This window comes from Opisthocomus hoazin, chromosome 2 (assembly GCF_030867145.1).
Source record: "Opisthocomus hoazin isolate bOpiHoa1 chromosome 2, bOpiHoa1.hap1, whole genome shotgun sequence".
NCBI lineage: Eukaryota > Metazoa > Chordata > Aves > Opisthocomiformes > Opisthocomidae > Opisthocomus > Opisthocomus hoazin.
Genome location: NC_134415.1, coordinates 11,962,824 through 11,981,523, shown reverse-complemented (window position 1 = coordinate 11,981,523; position 18,700 = coordinate 11,962,824). Strand labels below are relative to the sequence as shown.

The 18,700-nt window shown below is 39.4% G+C and overlaps 1 protein-coding gene across 5 annotated transcripts in view; it reads left to right on the top strand.

The window, feature by feature from the left end:
* The window catches only part of AKT3 (AKT serine/threonine kinase 3), a 167,090-nt gene that overhangs the window by 117,613 nt on the left and 30,777 nt on the right, over nt 1-18,700 (top strand). For all 5 annotated transcript variants that reach the window (XM_075412630.1, XM_075412629.1, XM_075412632.1 and 2 more), the window contains 2 exons: nt 6,093-6,215; nt 8,233-8,361. In XM_075412630.1, coding sequence (XP_075268745.1) covers nt 6,093-6,215; nt 8,233-8,361 — 252 coding nt within the window. The remainder of the gene's footprint in view (nt 1-6,092; nt 6,216-8,232; nt 8,362-18,700) is intronic.

Sequence of the window (18,700 nt, the reverse complement as noted above, 5' to 3'; positions counted from 1 at the left end):
AGTTCTTGAAATCTGTGTCCATATTCTTGACTCTTACCCAGGTGAAAGCAAGAAAACGCCACAACTTAAGCTTCTGCCCTACTACAGTAATAAAAAGTGTAGTCAGTACTAGGAGTCTTCAGTTCTTCTTCCTATGGTTAGGAAGGAAAACGGTCAAGGAGAGGGTCACTAAATTTCGTTCTGGAGGAGAAGAAATTGTGTAAAATCGTCTATACCTGTTAAAAATCTAGATCCATGTTGAATTTAATATCCCACCAGAATAGCAGCAATTTGTCTTTGCTTTAGCTTGCCTATGTAACTTCAAATTAGTTAGACTCAGTTAATAAGCGACGACGTCACAGTGAAGGTGTAACTGCCTCAATTTTACTGCTCTATGTGTGTGCTTTTTTACAATGTACAGAGTATTACTGTATCAAATTCTCTTTTGACTTCCTTTAAAAAAAAAGCCTATTCTGTAGCTAAATATATTAAAACAAAACATTAGAGGATTTTCTTCAAGCAAATTATTCAGACAGAAATATTGAATATGTTTGTCTTACACTGACAGCTTTTACAGTTCATTTTCTGCTGCTTAAGGGCCCAATCTTAAAATCTTTGTTGTGGGTTGAAAGCTTAACTTTTTTAGTGTTGCTGTTGGACTCTGTGGATGAAACGTCTCTTGATAAACTATGTTGCAGTATAGAGCTAGAAGGGTACTTCTAACATTGTGATTACTTCTCAATACCTTTGTTATACTGAAGGAATTACAGTAAAGTAGCATTAAGACATTGAAATTTGATTTTAGAAAAAAAAACCCTTATCTGGCTTAGTTGAGATGGCCAAATTCCATTATCAAGACTTTGAAATGGTATATTTTGTGGGCGTGTGGTGAAAAAGTACATGCAGTATAGCATGGTAAACTGCGTTCTTTACTTTGCTTCAAAATACAGAATATTCATGTAAATGTTTTTAAACAAGTAAAACTGCCAGTATTTAGTGATGAACACAGGCCATCTTTAAAGAAAAGAAACCCCTTTTGCTATTCGTTTTTGTACATTTTTTGCTGTCCTTGTCCTATCAACATTTTGAAAAAGATGAGTAAGGCTGTCTGGACGGTTTTCCTGTTAGCACTGAGTTGCCTATTCTTCCTGTTGTAACTCATGTGATTTTGAGTCCTATGTGACTGCAGTACGTTAGTGGTACGTTACAGTGTTTCCCCAACTTCCAGGCCATACAGAATGGTGTAAACTGCGGTATAAAAAATGATATTCTAAGAATGGCTTTTTATTGTTGGGGAATACTTTCAGAGTATATGTTTCCCATGTTTTATTTCCAGTATTTTGCCTTAAAGGTTGAAAAGCTTTAGGAATTAAATCTATTACATGCGTTACTCTGCAGAGCACACTGATTCAGCTGACTAACAAGTTGATTAACTTCCTTGCTTTGCTCTTTCAGGATAATTCCAAATTCCGTAGGTTGTTATGAACTTAATTGGTGATTTTCCGTATAATAAAATTAGACTCTAAAATTTGTTCAAATGGTTTCTTCACACTAGAATTCTAAATCTCTGTTCTTTGGCTTTTTTTTTGCCACAACAATTACTTCAATTCATTAGGCAAGAGAGAACTAAGTGGTTTGTTGTAATAGAACAAGTGTTATTACTGTCTAGAAAAGAAGAAAGAGGATTTACAGCCTACCTAATGAAAAATAACTGAATACTGTTGTAAGCTTTGTTGTTTTTTTCTCGGTTGTGTCCTGTTTTGTTTTCCTAAACTCTACGCAAATGAGAATGTTCCTTAGCCTAAAATTACAATAGTCCAAGGTAAGGTTGTTACATTTCTTTGGATATAGAGTGTGCCTAGAAGCAGTCTAAAGTCTGAAACAATAAACAAAGAATTCAGAATTTCAAGGCTGCTACTGCAAATGCTCTGCAAAAGAGTCAAATCAAAGGTCAAATATAAAATGTGTTGAACTGCAGAGCTGAGCAAACCAAATCTACATCAGCAAGAGCCAGTCATACAACTTTGAACATGCTAAATAGGTCACTAGCATGTGTAGATGTTTAACGTATTGATTGATATAAGGTTGTTTCTTTTATATATTTGGCATGCTTGGATCAGCAGTTGAATATACTTTTATGTTTGATCTTTGTTTTTATTTGTTAAAATTTTTCCATTAAATTTTTTTTACTAGAAGAAAACCCCATGGCAACATTGTTGATCAGTTTTTAAATAAAGACATACCAGGAAATTTATAGCTCCAGTCCTCACTGTAACTATAGCACCCTCATGTATGCCATCAAAAATGTTATGTGCAAAATGGCTTTCTTTGTGCCAAAGCTATTTCTGTTGCAATTCCAGTGACTTTATAGCACATATTTAATAACTGTAGATCAATAAATAGTGCAAATGTTGGAAGCTTTTTTCATAACCTTCCATCAGATTTCTTCTTTTCCTTCCTGACTTAATATATCTAATCTTCATGTTCTGATAATTGTAAATAGAGCCTAGTGGCACATTTATTCCAAAATAGTGAACCAACTAAATAATTAGCTGAAAATAATTCTGTAATCTCACTGATTTACATTTTTCTATTATGATTTTAAAGTTGGGTTTAGTATCTTTAGGATATATCCAAGTGTATAAATTCCCTTTTAACATGCATTTTTGTATCTAAGTGTGCATTCTTCATTCAAAGCTAGCATGTATGGTTTGATGACAACTCTGCTGGGTGCTACAATGATATGAAAAATGTTTATGAAGAGTGACTGTAGTGTCATATGTAATGTTAAAATAAACTGACTTGGGAACTCATACTCTCTTTGGCAAACACGGAACTGATGCTAGTTGTTTCTAGCTGGTCATTTTACTTTGAAGTTAGTATTTTGAATGAATATCAAGAATACTTTGTTTGAAATAAAAATTACAGAAAATAAAATTTTGTTAACTTCTCAGGTTATCAACTCTCAGATTCAGAGCAGGACACTATTTTTTTATGGAAGCTAATACATCTGTTTCTGACAACTGCCCTGAGGTTTTAGAATTTTCTAAGACTTTGCTGCTCAGCTACTGGATTAGTCCCTTTCATACAGAAATTGCAATAGTCCTTTTGCATAGATATAAATGCTGGGCTAACTGGAGGTTATATTATAAATTTTTGGAATGTGTTTGCTATTTGTACACATTAAAACGTGATCTGAAAGTTGGCCTTTATTTTGACTTACTTGGAGTCCATCAAAAGAAAGAAAACTCTTAAAAATCACAGAATCACAGAATGTTCGGGGTTGGAAGGGACCTCTGTGGGTTATCTGGTCCAACCCCCCTGCCGAAGCAGGGTCACCTACAGCAGGCTGCACAGGACCTTGTCCAGGCGGGTCTTGAATATCTCCAGAGAAGGAGACTCCACAACCTCCCTGGGCAGCCTGTTCCAGTGCTCCGTCACCCTCAGAGGGAAGAAGTTCTTCCTCATGTTCAGATGGAACTTCCTCTGCTTCAGTTTGTGCCCGTTGCCCCTTGTCCTGTCACTGGGCACCACTGAAAAGAGTCTGGCCCCATCCTCCTGACACCCATCCTTAAGATATTTATAAGCATTTATAAGATCCCTTCTCAGCCTTCTCTTCTTCAGGCTAAACAAGCCCAGCTCCCTCAGCCTTTCCTCATAGGAGAGATGCTCCAGTCCCCTCACCATCCTCGTAGCCCTCCGCTGGACTCTCTCCAGTAGCTCCTCATCTTTCTTGAAGTGGGGAGCCCAGAACTAGACACAGTACTTCAGATGAGGCCTCACTAGAGCAGTGTAGAGGGCGAGGAGAACCTCCCTTGACCTGCTGGCCACACTCTTCTTAATGCACCCGAGAAGACCATTGGCCTTCTTGGCAGCCAGGGCACACTGCTGGCTCATGGTCAACCTGTTGTCCACCAGGACTCCCAGTCCCTCTCCACAGAGCTACTCTCCAGCAGGTCTGCCCCAAGCCTGTACTGGTGCATGGGGTTGTTCCTCCCCAGGTGCAGGACCCTGCACTTGCCCTTGTTGAACCTCATCAGGTTCCTCTGTGCCCAAGTCTCCAGCCTGTCCAGGTCTCGCTGAATGGCAGCACAGCCTGCCAGTGTATCTACCACTCCACCCAGCAGTGTATCATCAGCAAACTTGCTGAGGGTACAAAAATGAGTGACATTAGTTCATTATTTGTGAAAGAGACCACAAAACAGACATAAATGTGTAAGTTACATGAATTTTATATTTTGCTTAGTTGGATGAAGATCTGCTTAGTGGTATTTGTTTCCTATTTAAATCATACGAAAACGTGTGGGAAAGACTCCACAAATCGAGAAATACATTTGTTCTTTTCCCAATTTCATAATGTGTGAGGCACTTCATGAAGGCAGACTTAGTTGCTGAATCTGTATGGGTCTTCTGTTTACGTTGGCAATTAAGCAGTTGTCAGTACAGAATGCAGGTTACTACAGGGAGGGCTGGTGTCACCCCCAGGGACTGGTTCTTAAACTGGGAAACAGCAGCAGGAGCAATTGAAAAACCTATAGAATAATGATCCTCCTTGTCATGCAGGTAGTCCATTTTTATATAGGATGTCTTGAGAATTCAAATAGAAATTGAAAGGGGAATTCATATGTAATGAACAAAATTGAAATATATTTAAATTATACTGCACTTTCTGTTTTCTGTGATGTCTCTCATATACAAACACATGCGCCCAAAGGCTCGGTGTAGTGGGAGGTTTGCTTTCTGAAGTGAAACTGTCAGGAAAGAAGTTGACTTCTGGTTGTTTATAGGATTGACTTTTTAATTGCATTTTGAGAAGTGCCCACACTGAAAACAGCTGCAGTAATTCTTACACTGTTCTGTGCCGTGTGAGCAGTGTAGATGTCCTACAAATGTAGGGTAGGGTGTGGCAGTGACAGATTAAACACATTATTGGTTGGTTGGTTGGTTGGTTGGTTTTGTGGGTTTTTTTTTACTTACCCTGCCATTTTGGAATTCTTGTCTACTTGAGATTTTTAGCAGTGAAAATAAAAAAAACGCATTGTTGTTATGGATTTCCTTGTCTATATTTAGTTTATAAATGATCACATTTTCTGTATTTCTGTTTTGTTGATTTTTAGCTATTGCGGTAAGATCAAAAACGTTGCAACTCGAAGGAGTAGGGCAGGCAGCCCATTTGGCCTTAAGCAGAACTCAGAAATGCATGCTCACTACTCTTTGTTTAAGGGCTTTCCCAAGCTTTATTAAGACAATAAATAAAACTAGCCATTTTAGAGAGCGTTTCAGTTAAATAGCCAAATTCTGCTTTTGTAGGTGTTGTTCCATGTTCAGAGGGTGGTGTTTTATCCAGGAAGGTGCTGCCAACCTTACAGAACGTCGCCTTAGGCTGTGTCATTGCAGCTGAAGTTACTGGCAATACATAATCACTAATATTTTTCACTGAAAGACTTCAGTTGAAAACGTGTCTGCAAAGTGCTGTTACTTATAAAGTATTAAAGAAGAGACAAAAACCCCAAAGAAGTGTTTTCACTGTAGCAAAGAGATACACTAAGTCCATAGATTCTTTTTTATTAGCCCTAAGCAGTTGTTGGTTTGCTTTTTCTACTAATATTGCTAGCAGTATGAATGCTGTGTTTGTGTAAAATGCCAGTTCACCTGTTCAGTCAAAATCTGCTGAGCAACGAGACTTTTCAGTTCAAAGAAAAGTTGTGAAATTACTGAAAAACTTAAGGCGGAAACAGAATCTGGGTATGTTCATAATATTTCTCAGTGGCTTAAAATAAAAATCAGAGGAAGTAATACAGGGAGAAAAGTACAGCCTGATGCTGCTGCATACTTTTTTTTTTTTCCTCTGGTAACGGAAGGTTAAATGAGTAGCAAGCAGAATGCCTTAAACAAGATTGGTATATTGATTAAAACGCTGATTTAACAGCTCGCTTTCTCCCTTTGGAAACCTGGAAAAGATAAGCCAGCTGCTGTCTAAGAGTGCTGAGTGTCCACTGAGAGTACCCTATCTATCATCACAATATGGTGATGAGAGGTGTTTTATGTTTGTGTTAATTTCCCCCACTAAATCAGTAATTATTACAATCCTGTCCCTGCTGTTTACCCTGCAGCTGTTTTTCCATTTGTCGAGAGAGCGGGTGTTCTCAGAGGACCGCACACGCTTCTATGGTGCCGAAATTGTCTCTGCCCTGGACTATCTGCATTCTGGGAAGATTGTGTACCGTGATCTCAAGGTAAAAAAAGAAAAAAAAAAGTAATCAAATTTTTGTTTTTGTAGAGACTATTGGGACAAACACAAAGTAATTATAAAGTTGAACTATTCAGAGTTAATGGGGAAAAAAAAAAATCTGTGTTTAGTTTGAAGTTCTGTATATGCTGAAGGAAGCTGTTTGATACAGTCAGTAATCTATAGATGAGTGCATTACTTGGTTAAAAAAAGTAACGGCATACCTTGGTGATAGCACTTGAAGGAGATACAAACTTCTGAAAACTTTTTTTCCCCTCATTACTGATAACTTAACTTGGATTGCAACACAAATCTCAAATACAACTCTCAATGTCCCCAAACAAATGAAATGGGGACAATGTGACTGCATTCTGTTTATCTCACCAAAGAGTTCTTGTATGATTTGAAAAGATTTAAAACAATTCTTCAATAGGAAAAAAAATTCAGCCTTAATTTAAAAATTATTTTGTCATTTGTATCTTGGGAAAGATTCATAATACTGGAGTGTAATTTGTCTTTGATTTTCCTGTGTGTACAGTTGTGTATCCTCTGTTGCCTGAAGCTCCAGGTACTCTGTGACACAGTATGGCCATGTTCTATGGAAAATAACCTCAGCTTTCAACAGGAACATTTTCTAACTTACGTAGGAGGAACCTTAATCTTCCATGCCGCAACTGTTCTATTTCTGTGATAAGCCTTTGATTTCTTGTATGGAAGATTGTGCTTTCCCACTGTACATGTACACCAATGGAGTTTTTTCATGGACTCCTGCATACAGGAACCGAGGAGAAGGAGGCAGTGGTGGAAGGTTCTGCTCGAGGAGGCAGGCAGAAAACAAAATACTGGGTTACCTGTTTGTAGCAGAATCTGTTGTAATAACATGAAACGCTGTGACATCTTGGAAAGATATGGAATTGCCTGGTCAAGGAATGATAGGTCAAGATTTTTTATTTAAATTCTAAATAACAAGGAAAGAGGAATTTGACCTCATTAATCTTCTGTTGCTGGTGTCATCTGCTTTGCGTCTTCTTGGTATGACACTGTGAGACTCACCAGGAAACACATACCTTTGAACTGTGTTTCAGGCTTTATGCAGACCTAGGAAGACAGGGCTATGATAGTTATTTGTTGGTATTTTCACTACACACCTGAGAATTAGGGAAAAGAAAAACCACTACCTTTTTCTCTTAAGAAAAGTTGTTCAGAAGTATGTTTTACTTGTTTTTAATTCTATCTGTATTTAAAGTATTGCTAATAAAAAGCTTTTGGGAAAGTGATGTTAGCCGTGCTTTTGAGATAGTCCACAGTAAATATTGCAGTAGTTTTTATTCCTGTTCTTCAAATACTGCATCACAGACTATATTCTGTTTTCACGTTTCAAAGCAAGAGTCAACTATTTGGAAAGCAATGCAAAGCATGCAGAGGTACGCACACACAATTCAAGAACAGTGTCCTTTGCAAGAATACAAGGAGAAATTTACCTCAGGGTTTAGTTTTTGTCAGTAGCCTCACTACCCTGAATTTTGTCTGTTAGTGAAAAGGTTGGGGAAGATGCAGATATTTTAAGGATTTATGGGTATGTACTAACTGTTTCATTACAGTGTGGTAAGTAAAATGCATCTTGATAAATGAAGGTTATGTAACTGCAAAGGAAACCTATGAATTCTTACCAAACGACAGCCATGATTGTAACCTTGAATTACTTGATTATATCTTGAGAATATTTAGATAATTATTTTGCTTTCTTTCTATGGAAGATGCACAAAACCTGTGAAACTTCAGAATGAAAGGTCACATTTCGAGTGACCTGGGATTTACTATTGTAAACTGTACTAAAGTATTAAATAATAATTTAAATTGTGTAACAGAAACACTGTTAAATGCTGTAATATAATAGGTGGTGTATTTTTTTAACTTACAAATTCCAAGCAATAACTCTGTATCTTTTTTACAAAATTGATGTAATGCATCAGCCTGTCCTGTTAAGAAATACTAAGGGAACATTTTTTTTCCCCAACACACAGTTAGAAAATCTAATGTTGGATAAAGATGGACACATAAAAATTACAGATTTTGGACTTTGCAAAGAAGGAATCACAGACGCAGCAACTATGAAAACATTCTGTGGTACTCCAGAATACCTGGCGCCCGAGGTATGATTTAGAATATATTCTTGTAATACAATAAAATGTTCACTTTTCATTTAATTTTAGACTGTGATGTTTGTATGCTGAGAACTGTTCATTGTAGTAAAGAACTGACAGTCTGCCCGATTACTATTATACTGTTGTTAGTCAGAATTTTACGTGCTACTATTCTTTGTGGTGGTTGTATGTATATTAATGCTGTGCTTCTTAGTGTTTAAAAAGGCCTCTAACATGCGGTTTCCTTCTTATGTTTGCCTTCTTCTGTTAAAGTTTTTATCTTCCGATGATTTCTTCAAAAATAATCTTCCATCTGTCTGTCACTTGGAACATATGATCCTGCTTGACTGAGCTGTAGAACTAGCGTTTATATAGCCTCAGCGGAGGCGAGGGGGAATGGGGAGGTACTGAGTTTGCCGGGTTTTATCCGAACTCCCCAGTTGCAGGGAGAGGGATTTGAAATATTAGATGTTTCTGCTAAAAACAGTTGAGTGTGTCAGCCTCAGAACTGGGGTGAGGGTGGGCACCAGAACTTCGCTGTTTCCTAGTACGTAAGGAGAAGTGGCATCCCAGAGTATGCCACCCCAGCTTCACTACTAGCTAGCACTCGGAGTGCCAAGCATCGCACTTCTCGAGGATTGATGAAAAGGTGGACATGGGGATGCTGTTTTCGTTCCTTTCGCAGCTCTGGTTTGGCCACTTGAGAACCTGTTGTGGAAGCTCAAGGCACTCAGGTGATCTGCTCCAGTGTTTGTGCTGACAGCTCTGCCACTGATGCCTACTGAAAAAAGGCATGAAAAACACTCTCAAAATTTTGTTTCTGTCCTGTCTGGCTTCAGTCAACAGTACTGATTGTGGTGCTCGGAAATGTCGTTCTGCCTCTACCCTGGGGCTGCCAAACACAACTCAGTATTGACATAAAAGGCAGCATTGTGTTTTTTACTTAATGCCAAGGATTCTGCGGATGCTGAATTAGCCCTTATTTCCATTATTGTCAGCGTTCAAGATTGCCAATTGACATATTCCACAGATGATACTGAGACAACTTTCTAGGCAACCTAAAGGGCTTTACAAGGCCCTTCAGTCATACTGTTTGTTTAAAAGCATTCTTCAAGTGATTTCCCCACCTTTTGGAGCAGCTCAGCACCACCTGAAAGTCACCATTACGTATCATCTTTGAAGAAGAATGTGTCTTTAAAGGGAGGAGGTGAGGATGCACTGGTTTAGTATAGCTCTTTACCTTCTTATTTTCAGGAGTATTGAATCCTGAGTAGCAGCAACAAGCCCTGGAGCCTCTTTCAACAAGCAAGTTTAGAGTGCCTTGCATTTTTTATTCTGAACCTTACAATGTCAAGGAAACGGTACACATCACCTTCTGGATACTGCTGGCTGGAAATGAAGATTTTAGGATGGTCAGGTTTGCGGGTTTGAGAGCCTTTCTAAATCTCTTAAAGCAAATTTGAAGACTCCTGTTTGCACTCAGGGAGGAAACTGAAACTGCTAATAGTTAATTAGAAGTTTATATGGTATGTAGAGTTAGTGAAACCTTTATGGATCATAGCAAAATCTTTTGATACATTGTTTTTCTCCAACTATAAAGGAAATACCAGTATTCTTAGGGGCCACTAACTTTCTCTTCATCCATCTGGTTCCATCTTGCTTGATTCTTTCAGCAGTGAAGAGAAGTCTGAGCAGTCATGCTCTCACACTTCAGGTTTGAAGTGTTTAAATAATTTTGGTTGGTTAAGCGTGTTCATTTCGGCTGTTTGACGAGTCACCGGCTGCTCTAGTTACGAAGACAAACTCGGTAATACCTGGTCTCCTTTGCAGAATCCCATTGCATAGATTCAGGGATGACTTGGATGCAGACTGTTGCTCCTGTTTGGCAGTTTCTGACATCTCCTTTATGTTTATTGCAGGGACACTCAGCAGTTATCTAGATTTAAGGTTTCCAGAACTGTTCTTAGCCTGCTTTGAATCTTTTATGCCTCTTAGAAGTTGTTGCAGGTCCGCTTGTTTGGCTTGGTACAGTGGCCGCTTTTCTTGTGTTCCACACTCAGAATGTGTTCCAGCAACAAGAACAGCACAAGGGATGACACGGTCGTCACTGGCATAGACTACAGGTGTCATTGACAGCTCTTACCACCCGATTATCTTCTTATCAGCAGTCTTGAAAACATTCTCAAAAAGTGCAAATATCCTGTTCAGTTGCTTTCATCTACTTCTCCATCTCTTGCTTTTGGAAACTTGTTAGCTCTCTTCCATTGAACTTGGCAAGGGATCATGCTGGGTTTTAGACACCTACCACAAACTACTTTGTACAGTTTGCCTTTTTGTCCGCTAGCAGTCCCACTTCCCCACCTCTTATTATGAGTATTTTTGGAGACCCACCCTGTACAAATCTGTATTGAAGGAAATGGACTCTTCATTAGCCTTGGGAACCACAGAACTCATTCATTTTTACCTAAGGTAAAGGGTTTAGAGCAAGCGACCTAGACAGGTTACTGGTACGGCGTAAGAAGACTCAACACCTTTATCCACACATTCTTATTTAAAAAGGTGAAGTTAGCAGTATATGGACACCACTGCAAAAAATAAGCTTTCCCTTTTTACTCTCTGCTGCTACAATAGTGATTAGCAGTGCATTGGCTGGATTGCTCACCTGAGACAATTTTATCTGTTTTTATGCCTGGGACAGCTGACTGACAAAGGGACTGTCCAAAGGCTGGGTCCTCCATTCTATTAATGTGCATGTATCAGAGAATAAATGCGCAAAAATCACTTCTCGTTGCAGTTCAGGCCACAGAAACCATTACCGGATGCCAAAGACTTGCTAGCTTTTGACACATTGCAGATCATGAGAACCTAAAGTTTCACTGTGGGAACAGGACTGAAGTCCAGCTATATCCCTGCTTGTTCATCCGAAAACAAATGGCAGCATATACTTACAGAATCATTTAGGTTGGAAAAAGACCTCTAAGATCATCAAGCCTAATTGTCAATCCATCACCACAAAGCCTGCTAAACCATGTCCTGAAGTGCCACATCTACACGTTTTTTGAAAACCCCCAGGGATGGGGACACCACCACTTCCCTGGGCAGCCTGTTCCAATGCTTTATAACTCTTTCAGTAAAGAGATTTTTCCTAATATCCAGCCTAAATCTCCCCTGATGCAACTTGAGGCCATTTCCTCTTGTCCTGTCGCTAGTTACTTATGTTTTGCCTGGATGTGGTAAGCGTAAAGGCAGACACCTTCTAGCCTTTCTTTGGAAGCAAGGTATTCTCCAGTTACATGGAGAAATCCATTCACAGAATCACAGAATCACAGAATAGTAGGGGTTGGAAGGGACCTCTGTGGGTCATCTGGTCCAACCCCCCTGCCGAAGCAGGGTCACCTACAGCAGGCTGCACAGGACCTTGTCCAGGCGGGTCTTGAATATCTCCAGAGAAGGAGACTCCACAACCTCCCTGGGCAGCCTGTTCCAGGGCTCCATCACCCTCAGGGAAGAAGTTCTTCCTCATGTTCAGACGGAACTTCCTCTGCTTCAGTTTGTGCCCATTGCCCCTTGTCCTGTCGCTGGGCACCACTGAAAAGAGCATGGCCCCATCCTCCTGACACCCACCCTTCAGATATTTGTAAGTATATATTAGGTCCCCTTGCAGCCTTCTCTTCTTCAGGCTGAACAAGCCCAGCTCCCTCAGCCTCTCCTCGCAGGAGAGATGTTCCAGTCCCCTCATCATCCTTGTAGCCCTCCGCTGGACTCTCTGCAGTAGCTCCTCATCTTTCTTGAACTGGGGAGCCCAGAACTGGACAGAGTACTCCAGATGAGGCTACACTAGGGCAGAGTAGAGGGGAAGGAGAACCTCCCTTGACCTGCTGCCCACACTCCTCCTAATGCACCCCAGGATGCCATTGCCCTTCTTGGCAGCCAGGGCACACTGCTGGCTCATGGTCAACCTGTCGTCCATTAGGACACCCAGGTCCCTCTCCGCAGAGCTGCTCTCCAGCAGGTCCGCCCCAAGCCTGTACTGATGCATGGGGTTGTTCCTCCCCAGGTGCAGGACCCTGCATTTGCCTTTTTTTTGTTGAACCTCATCAGGTTCCTCTCTGCCCAACTTTCCAGCCTGTCCAGGTTACGCTGAATGGCAGCACAGCCTTCTGGTGTATCTTCCACACCTCCCAGCATCTGTCCTTTTAATAATACCCTTGCATCCTTCTCTTTCATCTACGTCAGTTGTGATGGGTGCATCCCTTCTACAGGCCTTTTGGTTGAGCTGCCCATGGGCTTCTTGGCTGCTGGTAGAGGACACTAGGACAGTGTGCTGTGTGCCGCATAGGGGTAGCCTGATGTTGCTGTCTACCAGCCAGGAAGCAGTTGACACGGGAACCTTGGCTGGCAGGAATCTATACCTAGCCTGAGAACTGACTTAATATTTTCTTTTGTATGAATTCAGTGTTGTGGATTCAGTTCCAAACGAGAACTTGAGCTTGGTTCTCCAAGTGCTTTTTGGATCATTGTTTGAAACATAGAGTCCTGCTCACTGTTCTGTCTTTTTACAAAAACTAAGTTACAGTTGCTTCCAACAGGAAAACAGGGAAGTAGCTGAGCCAGGGTAATGTGGCTTTCCTCCTTGCATGACATTCTCTCAGGTGAAGGTGTCCTTGTGGATCCATACAGAATTATTTCCCAAGGTCATTTCAGAATTACTTTTGTTCAGAAAACAAGCACACCTATTGCTATGGTTTCACCACAAACCTTGTGTTTCTGAGATCAAAGTAGTCCTTCCCACCCTCTGTTGAGAAGGCTCTTTCATCTCACATTGGCAGGGCCTGACCATTCATGTAGGACCTGAGACAGATCGTACTGATATCTGGAAGATCCAGAAAAATGCCCCTGTCCATGTGAAGATCAAATGCATGGTGGGCCACAGGAAGAAAATGTGATGAGATTGCTGGTTTGGAGCCATTTTTCATCTCTGGAGCTAGAATTACTCTTCTGTACCGTCACTGATTTATCGTTTGCGGCACCGACCTGGAAGTTTATGCCTACCTTCACCAAGCACTGTGTTCTTACCGGAGTGTGCAGGGCTTCCAGCTTGGTGGTCCACAGGTACATTCCTCTCCTAGTCTTTCCCTGTTACCCAACACCAGTATTCTACAGTTTAAAGAAAACTAAAATAGCATTGACTGTGTTTTGTCTTACATAGTTTTGTGCCAAGCATAGGAGATGGTAAGGTATGAACACATCCTCTAGTAAGAAAATACTTGCCACTCACAAATAGCAGGGCTTGTATCTTTTTACAGTACAGATGTACATTTTGGTCGCACTTACTGAAGAGTGAGTAAGTACCTTTTATGTGTGAAATTATAAAGTCTTTTGAGAATAACTTGGTTGTCTGATAAATAGTGAAATTCTTTTATCATCTGCGGTGGAACTAACGCAAGCCTCATTTTTTATTTTGTGTATAAATGTAGTGGTGATACTTAATATTTCCGTCTGCTCTAAGAATTTGTGGTATTCTCCATTTGAAAGGTATAAAATATTTTACAATTTCTCGTTCCTCAGTAGTTTTTCAGGAAGAAGAGACTATTTCTTAGGAATCTGTTTGCATTGTTATCCTTCAAAGTCAGCTATCACATTAGAGATCATTGTGGTGTCAGAGAATAAACATAGATCCAATGAGAAAAAGATGAATTGTGATCCCATTTAGTAAACACAGATGTACTCTTAATTTTTTTCAGGTAAAAAATACAAAATGTTTCTTTTGCAGTTTTGCAGTGTCAAAGGCAGGATAGGACCATGTGTCTTTTCCAGACAGCATCACTTGCTTAAGAAAGAAAGAATAAAACTGAGAAAGTACTTGTACTTGTAAATATACCTGTGAGACATTTAAAAGCAGTTTGGATTTTGATAGTTTTCAGTTGATCGTCAAGGATCAAAGACCTGCGAATAAAGATACAGACCTCTACAGACTTTCTTTATTAGAACATTCAGGAATTAAAGCTACATGGGCAGAGAAATAAAAGTTCTTGCAGCTGTGATTATTTATAAGGGTAATTTCTTACATGTGATTGCAGCTTCTGGCTCTCTGCGTTTCAGTTCAAGTTCTTAGCACGAAGTGCACAGTCTTGGTTACAGCAGGGCAGTCACGGGGCTACTAAGTTTTGGTGTCATGGGAGATACAAGTTTAAACACCAGAAATTTATTTTGATGCTTTTAATCTTTTTCGTAACAGGAGAGAAGATGTTTTGGCTATGAACAAGTCTGTAAGGGACTTCATGGATGTTCATTCAAATAACTCTTCATAGGCATGGATGATCGATGATATTTAGGTGTATTCTAATAACAGGGAAAATGGTAGGACCCCTTTAAGTTCTATTAGCGTAGAAATACCGACTAGATGGATGAATGCATTCCTATAAGAACAGTAGTCTTTTATTAAAAAAAACCCCAAACCACAGCAAGACCATTTCAGTATAGTTTATGCAGTTAGTATCATCACTTAAAGCTATGTGACAGTAAATAAGACCAGAGTAGATTCATAGCCTTTGTCCCTAGGCATGAGAAGATCTGCATGTCTTATAACTTACTTTAAAATGAGACCAGTGGAGAGGAAGGAAATATTAAGGTAAGTTACACAATGCTTGTTTGGCCGGGGGAGGTTTTTTGGTGATCTTTCTTTTAGAAATGGGAGTGAGAGAGATCATATGTAATCAATTATTTCCCTGAGTTTTATCTCAGAGAAATGAAAGGTAAAAACTCTTTTATCAAGAAGCAACTGCTGTCTTTCTTCACTTTTCACTTAATTTCTTACTTACAGCTTTTCTTTTAGGGAAGATATGGCTTTGATGTAGGGCTGGCCCAAAATCTAGAACTTGGCCGTCAAAGTTCAGTGGCAGAGGGAAGCGTGGTGCCCTGTACTGCAGGCATAGTTGTAGCAAGAAAAAACATTCTTCCTGTGTTTACAGGAATTGAAGTTGAATTTTCTAAGAATGTTGTGGTATATGCAGATTGCAAAATGTTGCAGTAGAGGCAGAAAAAGCATTTTCTCACTGGTGCAGCTATACATTTATTTCATTCTTTTGATACTTGCTTCTGTTGGATCAGGATATTTGCCAAAGGCAGTCTGGTAGATTTTTGGACTGAGAAAATGATGGTCTACCACATAGCGCATCTGATATGCATTGAAACGAAATGATATATAGGCAGAGAGGGAACCACAGAAATGCACCGAGACATGCTAGCATGGAAACTGATGTTTTCAGTTTTTGCAGGCATCATAGCAGAGCAGTGTTTTAAACAGGGATTTTAGTGCAGATAGAAGTTGTAATGAGAATGTCACAGAAGAGCTCCTTCAGGTGTGGGGAAAAGCATGAAGGTGCTTGTTTGGAAAGAACTGATGAAAGTAGCCAAACATAAACTGAGGTAGGCCAATTGAGAGAGATCAGCAAAGGTGAGGACATAAAAAGACCAGCATGTTATGCTACAGAGAAAATGAAGTTGCATGGGTAATTCAGCCAAGGCCTTTTTCTTTTCTTTTCTTCTTTTTCTTTTTTTTTTTTTTTTCAAATGGGTGAGAGAAAAGAATTTGAGTAAAATAAGGAGGAGGATAGCAACAGAGGTTAACAGGAGGTCAAAGGAATTCGTGAAATGAACCTGATGATCTCACAGGTAGATTGATAGGCCAGAAAACACAGCTTAGAGGTGAGAAGATTTTTCTTATGAGGAAAAATGTCGTTGAGGGCAGGAAAGAGAGATTGATCTAAAGACAATTATATTATTTTGTTAATTTTCTCTTAATAGAAACGAATAGAATGTTTTGCAGAGGGACACAAAAGGCAGGAGATGTTGCTTCTCCAACATTTCCATGAGATTTCATCCACCCTTGTAATTACAAAAGTCCTTTATTGCGTGTCCTGTGGCAGCTTGGCGAGAAGACTGTCCAGAAGTAGGCTCCTCGTAGCATCTTATCCTGTGCCTCAGGCAACATTGTGCAGACAGACTCAGTCAAGATGGATGTGTGAACTCATGTGGATGTATTTCTGGGTTTTGTTCCTCTCTTTGAATATAATCTTTTTAGTGCTGAGCTAATTATGTAGTCTCAGTTTTACTGTTGAGTTAGAGTACCTGATCAACTTTCCAACTGTAAAACAGTTTGAAAATCAAATGTAGCTTACATGCAAGACCCAACAAAATTAGAAGTGTTAAGTACGTTTTGGCAGTTCACTTTTATTATGCCCAGTCCTCAAATGTACCAGCAGACAATCATCTGAATGTTAGTTATTTTTCACATGCTTATGTGATCACACAAAAAGTACATGCTAAAAAGAAGCAGATGGTGACAGATGGGGAAGGTTGAATAAGGTGGTTTTGGAAACCTAGAAAAATGCACTTCTGTAATAGTGTAAAAATAAAAATTCTTTGATTGCCAAGTTAGAATGAACAAAATAGAGCAGCCTCCCCTCCCCTCAAAAAACCCACCAAACCCACCACCCCAAAAAACTTTACTGATAAAAAGAAATAGGACCTACGAGTGCTCAATGTATGTTTAGGAAAGTATGTTATATAGTGCTGTTGTATCCAAGAACAGAACACTAGTGTTTATCAGCCGGAGACTTGGAAAGGTGGTGGCTGTATTCTTTCTTCCTTTTAAAATGATGCATTCAAATCAGTTGTGTTCCATGCTCAAAGAATGCTGTCAGAAGGGTCATGCTTTAGTGTCATGTCTTGGTAGTGTTGCAGGTTGTGATAACATTTTTCTTCTGATGTCACAAGAAAGATTTTAACCCTCTTATTACAATGGTGTAAATTAATTATGTCTGTAATTGGAGTACCTGTGTAACTAGAACTAATCTGTAACAGGCAGCGTTACCTCTTTGTCATATAGGCAAATGTAAAGCTAAGTAATTAGAGACAGTACAATCAACAAAAAAAAGCGCATCTTTTATGTGTGGACCACTACATGTAAGGACCTGCCCTACTATGAGGACTGAAGTTTTGCTTATTATTTGCATTAGTTTAATGGAGTCTTAACATTCATATCTATTGACTTATATCAACAAAAAAAGATTCCTTTTTAAAAAAATCTCAATGATGAGATGTATTTCATTCCATAAAATAAAAAGTATCTAATCTGATAAATATTTATTTGCAAAGTCTTCTACCAGCACTGATGCCATAATTATTTTTTCTTTTTATTTTTGAGCAGGTGTTTGTCTTAACCTGTAGTACGAGACATTACTGCTTCTTGGTGAGGCAGAACGCTTTGCTTCTGGTTGTTGGCTTTTGCTTAAAATCAAAAAGCCCCAACTTCTGATAACTTGTACTCATTCTCCTGAAAGTAGAGTTCGTCTGGTCAGTAACTGTAAACAAAACACTGTAGTTATGTTATTGGGCTTTGTCTAACCAATTTTCATCTGGCTTCAAAAGGATAGTTCAAGTTTATTTACTCTCTGTTTACCTAGAAGTTTCATGCATAATCTCATTCTTAGCAGAGGCACAACAGAATTTATTTTACCTGTGGAAATGTGGTTTAGTGTTGGCGTGTGCTCTTGAACAGCTGTCTGTTGTATATTTGGCTACAGTTTATTTCTGGGTGAGGACCAGTGCATGGTGTGAGGAGGAACAGCATCTATGCCTGAAAATATTTTCCCTTCTGATTTATGGGAGATTCGCAACATAGTATTTTCTCTTTACACTAGAATTCCAAGTACCGAATTATTTTTTTACATTGAAAGGAAATGCAAATACAAATAAGTAGTTTTATCTTGAAATGCTAGCACCTCATGAAAATTCAAGTGTGGTATTTTTTTCTGTTTTGTTGTCACTTATTAGATTTTACTGTACCACATTGTGCCATCTTATGCTCCTAAGCCATCAAAAATGATAGTGATTTGAATTTGGGCATTTCTCTCAGCTTGGCATTGCCAGTGGGGCCCTGAGATGAACATGATGGAATGTGGACAAGGCAGAGTATCCGGAGCAGAACATCATTTGTTGGCAATAACCAGTATCAAGATCAAAAGATGGGGACTATTTAGATGGGGGTACGAAAGCGTTGCGCAGTTACACGTACAGAAGAGTTGCTGCACCAACAGACAAATTAGCACAAGAGTTTGACTTTCTCCTGAAGCCAGACAACCAAGGATGTAACAAGAATTTGAATTTTCATGCAATCTGGTTAATCTGACCAGACGCGCAAACGAATTGTCCGCATGTAGTGTCAGACTTCTCAAGGGGAAAGATGTAACAAATATGCAAAAATAATAAAACAAACAAAAGACTAGAAAACAGATTCGCTCATGCTGCCCAGAAATAAACTGTTGTATTTGAACCAGAACTTAAA